Source organism: Sorex fumeus, unplaced genomic scaffold (genome assembly GCF_029834395.1).
Source record: "Sorex fumeus unplaced genomic scaffold, SorFum_2.1 ptg000240l, whole genome shotgun sequence".
Lineage (NCBI taxonomy): Eukaryota > Metazoa > Chordata > Mammalia > Eulipotyphla > Soricidae > Sorex > Sorex fumeus.
Window position 1 is genome coordinate 8433561 of NW_026606297.1, and position 14441 is coordinate 8448001.

At 35.4% G+C, this 14441-nt stretch overlaps 1 protein-coding gene across 1 annotated transcript in view; it reads right to left on the reverse strand.

Moving 5' to 3' along the window:
* Positions 1 to 1462: 1462 nt before the first annotated feature.
* The window catches only part of CDH10 (cadherin 10), a 116616-nt gene continuing 103637 nt past the window's right edge, over positions 1463 to 14441 (reverse strand). Inside the window, exons 9-11 of the mRNA XM_056108954.1 lie at positions 9070 to 9178; positions 5165 to 5416; positions 1463 to 1970 (exon numbers count right to left, since the gene is read on the reverse strand). Of these exons, the coding sequence (XP_055964929.1) occupies positions 1480 to 1970; positions 5165 to 5416; positions 9070 to 9178 (852 nt within the window). The 3' untranslated portion in view covers positions 1463 to 1479. The remainder of the gene's footprint in view (positions 1971 to 5164; positions 5417 to 9069; positions 9179 to 14441) is intronic.

Sequence of the window (14441 nt, forward strand, 5' to 3'; positions counted from 1 at the left end):
CTTTGTAATTCACTCTCAAAGCACAGTATTCTCACTAATTGGAAAGCACATAACACTTTGGTATTATTTATGATAAACTCAGCATGGAATGTGACTTCCTAGTGTCGACCCAACAAAGTGCTCTGTTTATAAATAAATCATGTTTGGAGCTTGAGAAATAAGGAGTCACTTAAGTAACAGTTGGTCTCAATGAACTTAGGACCTCTAGATAATTAGCTGCCTATGCATATTATATATTTATATATACACATATATAATAAAAGAATTTGTTATATATACATATATATAATGCATGCATTGAAAACTTGACATAATGTAACACTGTACCTTAATAGAATATTCAACATTATTATTGGCATCATTAGGCATTTTCAAAGTCACTGTAGGAGGTAAGTGTATTTTCCATTAAAGGCTAATTTCAGTCTGTTTGAACTATTATTGCCAATAAACTTGCAAGTACAAATACATAAAAAACAACTTTTTTATTCTTTCAGATATTATTTTAGTGAATACGGACAAAATGAAGTTAAATGATTGCATTTCTGGTGTTGGGGAATATTTGACATAAACTGGTAATGCTTTAAGACTGTGTTACTGGTAAAAATTTAAATTGTTTATAAATAGTAAATTGCTAAATTTACTAAATTGCTAAATTCACACTAACGTGTGAAGAATTTATCACATCTCACTTCATAGCAGGACTCAATGGAAAAATAATTCTTACCTAAATACTATAAATTCGGCTAAATTGCCCTCCCTCAAAAGAACTCACAATAATTATTCTCAATAGTAAATATAATCTCTCAGTGTTCTTCTCTAGGCTCAATGTTAATTTTTTACAAAGATACACAGTTGATGAAGCCAACTTCAGTTCCTAGAGATAAAAGCAGCTGGAGACAATCTAGTTGTAAAAACTTGTTTATTTTTTTAAAAATAAATACAAAAATATAAATATAAAACATTAGCAGATAGAATTTGATGAAATGAAATTGCACAAACATTTGAATACCAGGTTGCATATCACACCTACTAACACCACATGTACATTGCTGATTTTTTTTTTTAAATTTATTGTACAGAACAGGATATACCTTAAAATGTGTCTTCACCTTTTTTTTGTTTTGTTTTGTTTTTGAAAAGCTTCATTTTGCAAGGGCAGGGCATGTATCTCACAGAAGCGGCTTGTTGGTGAGGTTCCGTAAGGGACAAGATCCTGTTCGTGTTTCTGGAGTTATCTTTTATTTCCTAAGATGGGCAACGCTGAATTTCCATAGCTTTGGCTCTTGGAAGTGATGCAATAAAACGTCGTCTAGATTCCCATGAGACAGCCTACCGGAAAGAATTAATGGAATTAATGCACAAATTATAAAAGGCGGTGGGGGAGGGGGTCGTGTCGAGTGATGCTCTCCAGTCTCGTGGAGGAGAGGATGCAGGTCCAGGGATGCTCCTCTTGCTTTTGCACGGGACACAGGTCCTGGGTTAGGAGTCCTTGTCGCTGTCCCCGCCCCCGTACATTTCGGCCAGTTTATTGAACCGGGGACCCCACTCTCGGAGGTAATCGTAGTTCTGGTCGCCTTCGGTGGTCCCCGACTCCAGGGAGCTCAAGGACTCCGCGATGGAATCGTTGCCCTCGTAGGCGTAGGTGGCCAGCGAGTCGTAAGGAGGCGCCGTGGGGTCCAGGTCGTGCTCCTTGAGCCGCTCGTGGATGAAGTCCCGCACGTCGGTGTTGTCGGGGGCCGTGGGAGTCCTGCGGGGGATGAACAGTGTCTCGGGGATGATGTCGCGCCGCAGCTTCTTCTCCTCGATGGATGCGGGGTTGCGCAGGGTGCCGATGTCGAAGGCCTGCGTGTCCTCCTCGCCCCCGCCCTCGTCGTTGTAGCTCACGATGTTGTCCCGGATGTCCTCCTTGGACAAGATCAGGGGCTCCTTCTTGCGCTGCCTTTTCAGAGCTGCAAACAGCACTACGATCACTTGGGGGTGGGGAAAAAAAAGAGAGAGAAGTCAGAGAGCCACACAGTGCACGTGGAACCAGGGGGGGTGTGCTCCCAGGTTAGACTCACACTGGCGGGGTGGAGGGAAGGATGGAGTTGCATTTGAGCTGGATGATGCAGGCTTTGATTTTTTTGTTTTTTTTTCCAAGACTCAGAGACTATATAAACCAGCTCCCGGAACCGCGTGGCCGCATTTGCGGCCGCGCGACGTTATATTATGACATCTTATTATCTCATTCCTACTTTGGACAACCTGGCAATCTACCTAATATAACCTGCCCACATGGCAGAGTCTGGCAAACTCCCCGTGGTGTACCCAATATGCCAAATACCAGTAACAATGATGGGACTCATTCTCCTAAAGAGCCTTAAATATAATCTCAGGGCTAGAATGAAGGAGACAACGTTACTGGGGCCTGCTCGAGGCAATCGACGAATAACAGGATGATTTGTGATTTGTGATTTTGTGACTATTTTTTCTAGTTGCTGTGTTTGGCAAATCAAATACCTCACGGGGAGCTTGCCAGGCTTTTACTCTTGGTAGCTTGCCGGGTTGTCAGAGAGGGGCGGAAGAATCGAACCTGGGTCCCGGGGTCGGCCTATAGTGCAGAGGGTAGGGCGTTTGCCTTGCACAGAGCCAACCTGGCCACCCTGGCCAACCCTAGTTCAGAGAGCCCGGCAAGCTACTGAGAGTATCTCGCTAGCACTGCAAAGCCTGACAAGCTACCTGTGATGTAACAAGTCTCATGATGGAGACATTACTGGGCCCCCTTGAGCAAATCGATGAACAAGGGGAGGACAGTGCTATTATTATTTTTTGCTTTTTGGGTCACACCCAGTGATGCATCGGGGTTACTCCTGGCTCTGCACTCAGGGATTATTCCTGGCAGTGCTCTGAGGACCATCTAGGATGCTGGGAAACAAACTCAGGTTGGCCGGGTGCTAGGCAACCGCCCTTCCCTCTACGCTATTGCTTCAGCCTCTGGATGATGTAGTCTTATCAATTGTTTTGCACAGGAAAGGGGCAATGAGGGCAGATATTGGAGAATTTAGCCAGGGTTGGGTAGTGTTGAAGAACTGGATTTCTAGTAGATTCAAATACAGTGAATATTTTTTTCAAAACTCCTTTTACAAGATTGCTCTAGAAATGGTATAGTTTGCATTAAAAATAACATGAAGTGGCATATTAAAATAGAAATAAACTTAATTTAGCTCCCAATGTACAAGTGAGGGTTAAAATAGGTAGTGTTTTTTACAGATGTAATATATTGGTTTCTGTTAAATTGATTTGTTGATGGATTTAAGGGTACCTTTTCCTATCTTGTTGAAAGAAGGTGTTGATTATTGGGAACAAATGCCAGGTTTAACCATTAATCATTCATAAAACGTTCATGGAAATATATACGATGCATGTGATTTTTTTTTAAGTTGTAGGATCGCATCATGGCAAAAATTGAGTGAAAAATACTACACTGAACTAGCTAAAAAAAATCATACTTTATTCTCCTCTAAATGTATTTTTAAAAAGTTTAGATCCATAAGCTGAAAAATATTTCACTCAGAAAATTTTCTTCCATATAAAAAATCATCTCCTTATTTTAAAAACAATAATACTATAAAAGGAGAAAGTTTTCATCACTCCCACTCCATTTTCACTAGTTTCATACCATTTTTCACTATCCTCATATATTTTTCTTATTTTTTAAAATGTGGACCTGGAGAAACAAATTGAATTCAATTCAGGTGAGTAAAAGTATAAAGCATATCATATATTTGTGTGTCACATACATATTCTGTAACTACTATAGAAAAAATATTTCAAGAATATAGAATTTATCATCGCTAAGGACTCAAGGTATTCACCAAAACTCTATATAACGAAGTCCAAGTCTGACTGTGATCTTATTTGTGATGGGCCCCTCAGGGAGGTCATTGGATACTGCGGGTGAAGCCCTCATAAATAAGCCCTTATAAAAAGTGACACAAGAGAAATGATTGCTTGCTTTGTGCTGAACAACATGAAAATACAAAAGAAAAAAGGCCACTTTCCAACTAGGATTATTCCCCATCACCATGGAACTGCAGTGACCTTGACCTGGGGTACCCAGCCCCCCAAATCCTGAGGAATGAACCTCTGCGCTTGAAGCTTACAGTCTAGGGTATGGTATTATAGCAGCCTGAACTAATTCAATTATGTTTTTTTTAGGAAGGGTAAATTATGTTTTCTTTTTTATTAGCATAGCATGGTAAGGTTTAATTTTAAGAATGTGTAAGAGGAAAAAGAACTTTTTAAACATGACATAAATTTTTTTTAATCTGTTGACAAGTGTCCTCGACCTTTATAATGTTTAAAAAATTAGGTCACCGCTATTCATTTTTTAAAAAGAAATGATGACCTGCTTCTTTGTCTAAATTCATGTATTCATGCATACTCACAACACACTCACTTGAGTGCACAAAAGTATAATGCAGAATTTAACTGTCCAAACAGCAAACAAATCTTACCCAGTAAAAACAATAATAAAATGAGAATAATAAAACTTACTAAGATTGACTCCAGATTCAAAGTTCATTTCTTTTTTTTTTTTTGTAAAGTTTCACATATATTTTCTTTTTAATTTGGTCACATGATGGCACTTGTTTTAAAAATAATGCAACCAGAAATTAAATTTTATCAGACTTTCCTCCAAAAAATACAAAATAAGCTATTTGCTTTCAGTTATAAAATTAGTTTTAGTTTGAGGGAATACCGAAACTAGGATAAGGACTATTTGAACACAATTTTGGGGCAGAATTGTGTAAGTAGACTTCACTCAGCTATGATTAGAAAAGAAAAAAAGTGCAAATAAGGTTTGGATGTACTGAAGAATTATGTGTCCGGCAAGTATCAGCCTTGTGTTGACGCAGCCATTCTGAAATTCTGTCATGTTGGAAAATGGCTTGCATATTTCTAACTTTTGGTTTGATTTCCTATTTATAAAGGAAAGCCCTACCTCCATCAGATTAGTTGAAATATTAGAATATCTATAACATCCCTCAGGTCATTGGTGCCCTGCTTTTTTCATCTTTGAGATTCGTTCTAGAATAGACATTTGAAAACAACTTTTTTAAAAAAAAATTATTATTATTTACAAGCAAACTAGGAGAGAATCACGCTTTCTTTACAGTCTTACCCAGAAGAATAATGATGCAGAGGAGAATAGCAATCAGGGCCCCCGTGCTGAGGCCAGCCGGGAGGAGGAGGGCCTCGGCACTGCACGACTGCATGTTCCCCTGGCTGTCACATGCGCACACGCGGATGGTAAGCGTGCCCGTGCTGCTCTGAATCGGGTAATCGTTGTCTGATATCACCACAGGCAAGAGATAGGTACTGATTTCATGTCTGTTGAATCCATTTTTTCTCGTTAAAATTCTGGCAGTGTTATCTAAAATTAAACGTTAAAGCGTTACAAGTTTATGGGAGGATGGAAACTAGAAAACTGATACCCATTTTCTTACACAACCGTTTACAGTGCAGTTAAAATATAATAATAATAATAATAAAGGCCCTCCCGTTGATCGTCGATTTGCTCGAGCGGGCCCAGTAACGTCTCCATTGGAGACTTTTGTTGTTACTGTGTCTGGCATATCGAATATAGATAAGAAAAAATCAGAATCTAGTTGGAGGAATCCAGTGTGGTGATTGTTTACTTGTCAGATTTTCCACTCATTATCAGATGCAAATGATCAGTTATATAAGTGATTGATTAATGAAGACAGCATTGATGATTGTGCACTTTTCAGACTTTTTAGAAAATGTAACTATTTTTGATACTAAGATACATCATAGTACACGGTAAATGGCACTCACACAACATGCCGTAAATCTAATATGAACATGTGCAGAGGGATTATAAGTACATAGCACTTTTATAAGTAATAATCAGTCAACAGTTTCGTTATGAGCGACAGTGAGTAAATAGGAAGTTCCCTAATATGTACAAACTTTGATGTTCACCCATAAAAGTGCACAATACATGATTTAAAAGTATTGGTGAAAGATAAATGGTATGGAGTGACTAGTAGCTGCAAAAAAGAATTGGATTAAGAATATCAACCTACTCCTAGTTTATTGTACAAATACTTTCTCCTGGGTAGGTCTTGTTTTGTGGACCATACTAGGCTGTGCTCAGGGCTTACTCCTGACTCTATGCTCAAGGGACACTCCTGTCTGGGCTCACAGGATCACCTGTGGCAAGTGATTTTCCTATTGTACAATTTCCTTTCTTTGTCTAACTTTAAAATTCAACCACTAACCTAAATTGAGAACTGTGACATTAATAAGAACAAAACATTCTTCCAGGACTTTATATAATCAATAGTAAAAAAATAAAATCGACGCTCACAGTTTTTTAATTGTTTTTCTTGTCCTAATAAACTTAGCCTTGCTTAGCAAATAAAACAAATTTAAAAGGCACTGCCAACATAGAGAGGGGAGAAGTCTGGCAAGTGAATATTTTAAAAAGTGGCACTTTAATGAACACAAAATCATTTACTAAACAGTGAAAAATGGACTTCTTTTTCTGCACCAGTTTACAAGAATGCTTTTTTATTACAACAGACAACATGTGACTGATGAAGAAATTTAGAAAGTAGAGCAAAAGTAAAAAAAAAAAAAAAACCTAAAACATTTTGTCTACAGCCAACACTATAACATTTGTATATATTCTTCTGAATATTTTATATACATGCACATTACTAACATCATACTACACACAGTGTTTTAAGACCAATTTTGTTAGCTAAAGATCTACATTTTAATAAATGTTCTTTTCATGTACTACCCCAAAAATGTACAGATCTCTATATTGGTGGTCTTTGAGACAAATCAAATTCGATGTCTGACATTGCATTAGTTGTTATAATCAATGCATAAGACAGCTGTCCATTTTTCAGATTCTTTTTTAGAGATAGCAAAATGTAATAATGTGCTTCATCAGAATTAATTCTAAAATTCTAACCAACTAGCATTAATAAAATCTCATGAACTGTGAGAGACCAAAATTGGGCCTAAAGGAGAACTTTCTCAGGAAGTTAAATTATACAACGTCAGTTAGCTTCATACATTCAAATTATATGAGTGATGCACACATGCCAATTTTAAATGTGAAATGCAATTTTGGTTCTCTTAAAATTTTATATCTTCTAAGAAGTAATATGCTATAGCATTTCCGTTCTCCAACATACACTAACATTAACAGATATATAATTTTAGAATTGTCTTACCTTGTTACTTTAATTTCTAAATCTATTTTTTTGCCTAAAACAGTTTTGATCCAAATGGAATCTTATCTTCAAACTCTTGCTTTAAAATTTATTTATTTAAATACTCTAAAATTTATTAATATACTTTTGATCTATTGGTTTATGAAAAGAAAGGAAATCTTAATGAAAATCTCCATGTGTGCTCCTAAAGAACCCAAAAAGGAATTACAAAAATATTTATACCGTATAATTAAATATTTTAAGTTGAATTAGTGGTTATCTATAAGGGTATTTTTCTAAAATTTATCGACACAAGGTCTATGTCACTGAAATTAATTTCAAAATTTGTCCAATAACAGAAAACAGCATAGCAGGTCATATCAAGTACCCTATCATACTTTAGTGGTATGCTAATTAGTTACAGAGGTTTATATTCAAATAATTTGACCTCTTTGAATAAAACATCAGGAATTCTTCCTTGAATAGAAAAATTGTACTACTTGCCAAAAATGAAGATAAGTCCTGAGTTGTTCCCCAGTGAGTATGAAATTTTATGATAAGAAAATTCTATTACAAGTTTCCATTACTTTTAAAAATTGGGAGGTACCTTGTTAGAATACAGGACCCAGTTTAACAGAAACAAAATAAATTAAAATACAGCTACCAATGTATAGCACTGCCAACTCAGTGATAAGGATGTCCAATCTAGGTTTTATATTTCATTTTATGGTTGGTTCAGCAAATTGAAATGGTATATTAAACTTAAATGATCTAAATTTTAAAGTAACTGGACTTTTGTATCTTATCTACCAACTGTCAAGCTTTCCAATCATAATTGTTTTAGGTGACCAGAGGATAATATATAGAAATTGTATAAACTTATATTCGGTAAATGAATTTTCTCCTCTAGGTTTTTTTCAAATTCTATACACTATCCAATGTATTAATATTTGGTTTAACATGAAGCTACCTCCTATCTTAAATAAACACTTTCTGACCTTCTGTTATATTGTAACAACCTTAAGTTAATATAGTCACTTGCATCTACCAACATAAATACACTGTGATGAAGTTATTGTAAATACTCCAAATGTGGTTAATAGTTTTATTTTTAAAATAACTATCTCTGCACTTGCACTAAAATAAGCATGCCTTTTTAACAAAAGTTGGCTGATAAAATTAGTTTGAACAAATGTATAAGGTAGAAAAAAGCTATAATTATATACTTTGTTGAGACTAGAATAATTACCATATTTTCCAAAGAATAAAGCTGTTCGACTTTTTAAAAATAGTCATCATTTTCATATGTTTTTCCTGTAAGATGTTTTTGAATTTTTGAGGATGCAAAAAATACAATTTTAATGTTCTCCCTATATTTTTTTAAAATCTCATTAGCATCAAATTCACATTACACAGGACAGTGATATACCTTGTTCTTCTGTTTTTGCATTTAATCCCCTCACAGGAGGATCACTCACTCATTTTCTTTTGGTTTTTATAAATATGCTGCTGCTAAATCTCACTGAAATTTAATCATCAGTACCACAGAAACTCACTTAATTCTCTACCCATGTATCCTGCCCTTCTATTATAAGATCAGATCATTTCTAACCTTGATAATCTCAAGATTTATTCTCCCTGTTAGTATCCCAAATGAGAATTCTTGTACATTATTCATTTAAAATTCAAGATCCCAGACACTGTCAAAGACTACATACTTTGATATTCATTTTCTGATTAAAAGTTGTAATGCAAACGAATAAATTAATAATCATGTATATGGTAATGATAACTTTAACATGACCTTAAATCACAATGAACAAGTTCAGATTACCTTCATTATCTTGCACTGTGAAGTTTGGATTGACAGCAGCTAAACTGAAGAAAAATTTCTGTCCTCCTAAAGGATCATCTTTGTCAACTGCACTTATTGTCTGTATTAGCTGCATGAAACAGAAAAAAACATGTTTATAAAAACTCGTGGTTATAATCTACAGCATACAGTGTAATTTTAGCATGGGATTATGTTCAAAATGTCTTAGAGACTGTAAAATGTGTTTTTTTTGTGTGTGTGCATATATCTTCATTTGTGTTCATTTTTATATTTGAGGAGTTTATTATGTGAGGGAGTGATAGCACAGCAGGTAAGGCATTTGCCTCACACTCGGCCAACCCGGGTTCGATTCCTTAGTCCCTCTCGGAGAGCCCGGCAAGCTACTGAGAGTATCCTGTTTGCAGGGTGGAGCCTGGCAAGCTACCCCGTGGCATATTTGATATGCCAAAAACAATAACAACAAGACTCAGAATGGAGACATTACTGGTGCCCGCTCAAGCAAATTGATGAACAATGGGAGGACAGTGCTACAGTGCTATTATTTAGGGGAGCCACACCTGCAGGTATTCAGAAATTCCTCATGGAAAGGCTTGAGGAACATTGCGGAATGTGTAGGGCCCAGCCTGGGTCAGTCAGTGCAAGATAAATCCCACCCCTTCTGAACTAACTTTCTGTCTCCAATTCATGTTTTCAATTTTTAATTTTAACAATTCCTGACTCTCCCCCTTCTCTCTACCCTACTATGTCTTGATCTCTGTCAATTTCTCCTAAGTAGTAAAATATTTCTTAAAATAGAAAATAGTCATATGTACTAAAATATTAACTTTAGGCAAGATTTACTGAAATAATAAATGCTCCTATTATATTCTTTGCCATTTATTCACTTAGCTACTCCATAACATTTGAAGTTAGCAATTAGTCATATATTTCAAAATGGATCTAGAAGACTTTATAAAATGCAGAAGAACCTAGAAATTTATTGTGATTATGGGTGTCCTCCTTATCAAATACTAAATAATATGTAGACTTCTTAAAAAGGGACTAACAGGGCAGGTGATGTTCTAATTTGGAGTCATCCAAGACACACCAGAACCCAGGGTTGGCCTATTGCTTGACTTCCAAGCGAGTGATCAAACTCATAGTTTTGTATATCATAGGCTCCTCCCTACTACTGGAGCTATTACTGGCCTTAGTAGATGTCCTATAAAAACATATCATGTAACTTTTAAATGAAAGTTATTGGCATTTACGGACAATAACACTTCATGACATTTGCACTATTAAGAAGACTTAATACCTCTATTGCAAACTACAACACCCTAAAGGAAAAAGAGCAAAGGGGAATGCCCTGCCACAGAGGTGAGGTGGAGTGGGGGGGATGGGATGGGGGTTGGGGGAGCTACTGGGATCATTGGTGGTGGAGAATGGGCACTGGTGGAGGGATGGGTACTCGATCATTGTATAACTGAAACTCAAGCACGAAAGTTTGCAAGTCTACAACTGTATCTCATGGTGATTCACTTTAAAAAAAAAACTTTTTTAAAAAAAAGTTCAATACAGCTACTATTAACATGAATTAAAAAAAAGAAGATTGGAATACTTTCAAACCTATTATATGCATGTTCTTTTATAAGGGTCCCCTCTTCAGTTATTCAAAAATAAACAGAACTGGAAGAAGCTTCCTGGAACAATAATGGGAATTTTAACAGCAAATAATATAATCCTGCTTGGACATAATACATTATTAACATTATAAACATAAATTACATGTAATGGTAGATAAATACAACATATAGCTATATATGTTTTGTGTACATATTTTTGTTTAATCTGGTTTTAGACATTTTATATCTTTATACAGTGACACCAGAGTTGTTAAATATATATTGACTCGGTTTAGTCAAATTTAATTTTAACTGAAAATTAAGGCTGTATAAATACTTGAAATAAATATATGCTTTTTCAGTTCAAAAGGGCCTTCATGCTTTTTTAGTTCAAAACGGGTTTCATGTTTAAAAAATTTATCACATATGTAAAATTCTAAGCGTTTACTTATATTAGTTTTCAATAGAAATACTTCCTGTGAAATACAATGCGATTTGCATAAAATATTTAATTCCAAACTTAATGTTTTACTTTAAAGTAATGCCAAAATATAACTGGTTCAGAGAAATATTTATTCTTTAGAAATAAGTAGCATAAAGACAAATACTTGAAACGTGAGTTGTTTAAAAATACACATTTTAGAACAAGATATAACATAATTAAACATTAGTTGTAATTTATAGGCAAATGGAAGCAAGAATTTATGACTGAAGGCTTACCCATTTAATAAAGAAGGGTTAAAATCAGAATCACATTTTCTATCATAAGTAGAAAATGTGAATACAACACATTATAATACATTTTCATTTACTTTTCAGGGTCACGGTCCCCCCGTTGTTCATCGATTTGCTCGAGCGGGCCCAGTAACGTCTCCATTGGAGACTTTGTTGTTACTGTGTCTGGCATATCGAATACTCTCGGTAGCTTGCCGGGCTCTCAGAGAGGGGCGGAGGAATCGAACTCGGGTCGGCCACGTTGGCTGTGTGCAAGGCAAACGCCCTACCGCTGTGCTATTGCTCTAGCCTCTTCATTAGAGTACCCAATTCAATTTTTTAAATATTTCTTGACACATTCATGTTTATTGAGCTTAATATAAAAAATTTTACTTAAAAATTGGGCCAGAAACATAGTATAGCGGGTAGGTCATTTGTCTTGCATGGTGCCAACCTGGGTTCGATTCCTTTGTCCCTCTTGGAGACCCTGACTAACTACCGAGAGTATTTTGCCCACACAGTAAAGCCTGGCAAGATACCTGTGACATATTTTATATTCCAATAAAACAGTAAGAAGAGTCTCACAATGGAGACTTTACTGGTTCCTGCTCAAGCAAAATCGATGAACAATGGAAGGACAGTGCAGTGCAGTGCAGGACTTAAAAATTATGAATCATAAAAATATGTTGGAAAAATGGCATAAACAAAATGGTACAAAAAAGTTACACTAATACTTTTGAAACTTTATATATCACTAAGATGAATATTCAACACAAAAATGTAGATATATAATGATATAATTATATAATGATAGCATTGTTAATGTCTTTTTAAGATTTATTATTTGATGTGAGGGGTTTGAGTCATGCCCTGCATGTCAAATGAGGCTGCTCCCAGCTTGGAGAATTATGTAGTATCTGGGATTAACCTGGCGTTGGTTATATGAATACTGTGATTTTAAAACAATAAAACACCTCAAAAATAATATGTAGTTGCTATTATTATCTATCACAGTTAGTTACTTTTTATGAAGAAATTTCACAGAGTAAAATGAAGAAATATTTACGTATGTTTTCTTTATATGAATGTCTATATAATAACATAAGAAATGACCGGTTTACATTAAAAACATGGATTGTATTATTAAAAGATGATATAGTTATTATGGAGACGGTACTGAGCCCGCTCAAGCAAATCGGTGAACAATGGGAGGTCAGTGGACAGTGGATGTAATTATTAATTTCAAAATTTGTTGCATTAGTACACTTTCATTGAAATCTATAAAGGAAATATGCCATACCCAAACATAAAAGGATGACATATTACAAACTTTTACCATATTATAATGCATATGGAAAATATGTTTATTTCAGATAAAGGACTTTATTTCCTTTATAAAATATACTATTTCGCTTTGGATTATGTCCTGTTGTGCTCAAATTTTACATCTTAATCTAGTGTTTCTATTTCCAGTCTTTCTACTTCCAGAACTTTGCTTTGGTATATGTTCCATTAAAAGTTAAGATAGAAACTAGCAGATGCTTCTCTTAGAACCACTCAGTATTTTATTTCTACTTCAAATAGGGCTGGATCGATAGCACAGCAGGTAGGGTGTTTGCCTTGCATGCCACTGACCCAGGTTCGATTCCTCCATCCCTCTCAGAGAGCCCGGCAAGCTACCAAAAGTATCCCACCTGCACGGCAGATCCTGGCAAGCTCCCCATGGTGTATTCGATATGCCCAAAACAGTAGCAACAGGTCTCCCAATGGAGACGTTACTGGTGCCCGCTTGAGCAAATCGATGAACAACGGGAGGACAGTGCTACAATGCTACAGGGCAAATATACTTTTACTCTTTTCCAATGAAAGGGGTGACCAAAAAAGAATTAATAATGCCTTTGATTGAGTGCGGTTATTTTGAGCAAATGAAGAATAGGTATGTGTAAATTGTTTATAATTAATGTTCTTATCATTAATTTATTTTTTATTTTTATTGGAATATTATTTTAAAATATTCTTAAAAATATGAAGAGTTAGTGATTGCACTATAATTCAGTATGGATGACAAATAAATTCTATATATTTAAAGTTGGAAGCCTGATCATTAAATTTGAATATATTTTAGCGTTTGCAGTGGTAAAGATTAAAAATTTCCATTGACAAAGAAAAAAATCAGTGTAATTATAAAATGTAACATTTCTGTTATGAGTAAGTAAACATTGACAATGGAAAATATACAATAGCATATTTATTTTATAGAATCTAGAATTTAGAAGTGATGTTCATGGGTACCCAGAAGCTACAGACTTTTTTGGAGAGACTTCCAGGGACGGCTATTTGCTACTTATCAAGATGAAAATTATCAAAATACGCTTTATTGGCTAGAAGAATGTGCCACAGAAGTGAAAATCTGAGTGGGCAGATGGGATAGAGTGAGACCACGCATTTCTTCTCCTCCTCTTTTCAAAGGTCTCTCACTCTCTGAGATAGAAAAAAACAATTAAAAATCCAATAGTCTACTTCAGGCACAAGAGAGAACTACTAATACTACCTAATTGTTAATTACATCCTTTCAAGGGGACAACTTTTTCCCCCCCCTACTCTCAGACCATGGAATCATCAAGAACAGGGCAAAGAGGAAGAATGCTAATTAGTGTTATTTTTATCTTCTCATTTTATCAACCATACCAAATGAATGGAATTGTTTTCCATGCTGTTGTCCTAAGTGCTACACTTAAGAACACTTAATCTGGAGGAGTATTTGGTAGAAGAAAATACTCTATAAATAACTAAAGCACATTTCAATGTCCTAACCAGCTCTTACTTCTGTTTGGAGATGGGAAACAGTTAATGAGTACATTCAAAAGAGATTCAAATGACAGGCTTTACCAAGCAACTATGTGGATAGTATCTGATAGTATACCATAAATTCAGAATGCCACTATTGAGTAAATAACAATTTAAATAGCCATTTTTTAAGCCTAGGAGACCAAAGAATAGCTAATAAACTGACCTATTTACAAAAGAACAGTATGGAGATTGCTCAAGCCGTCA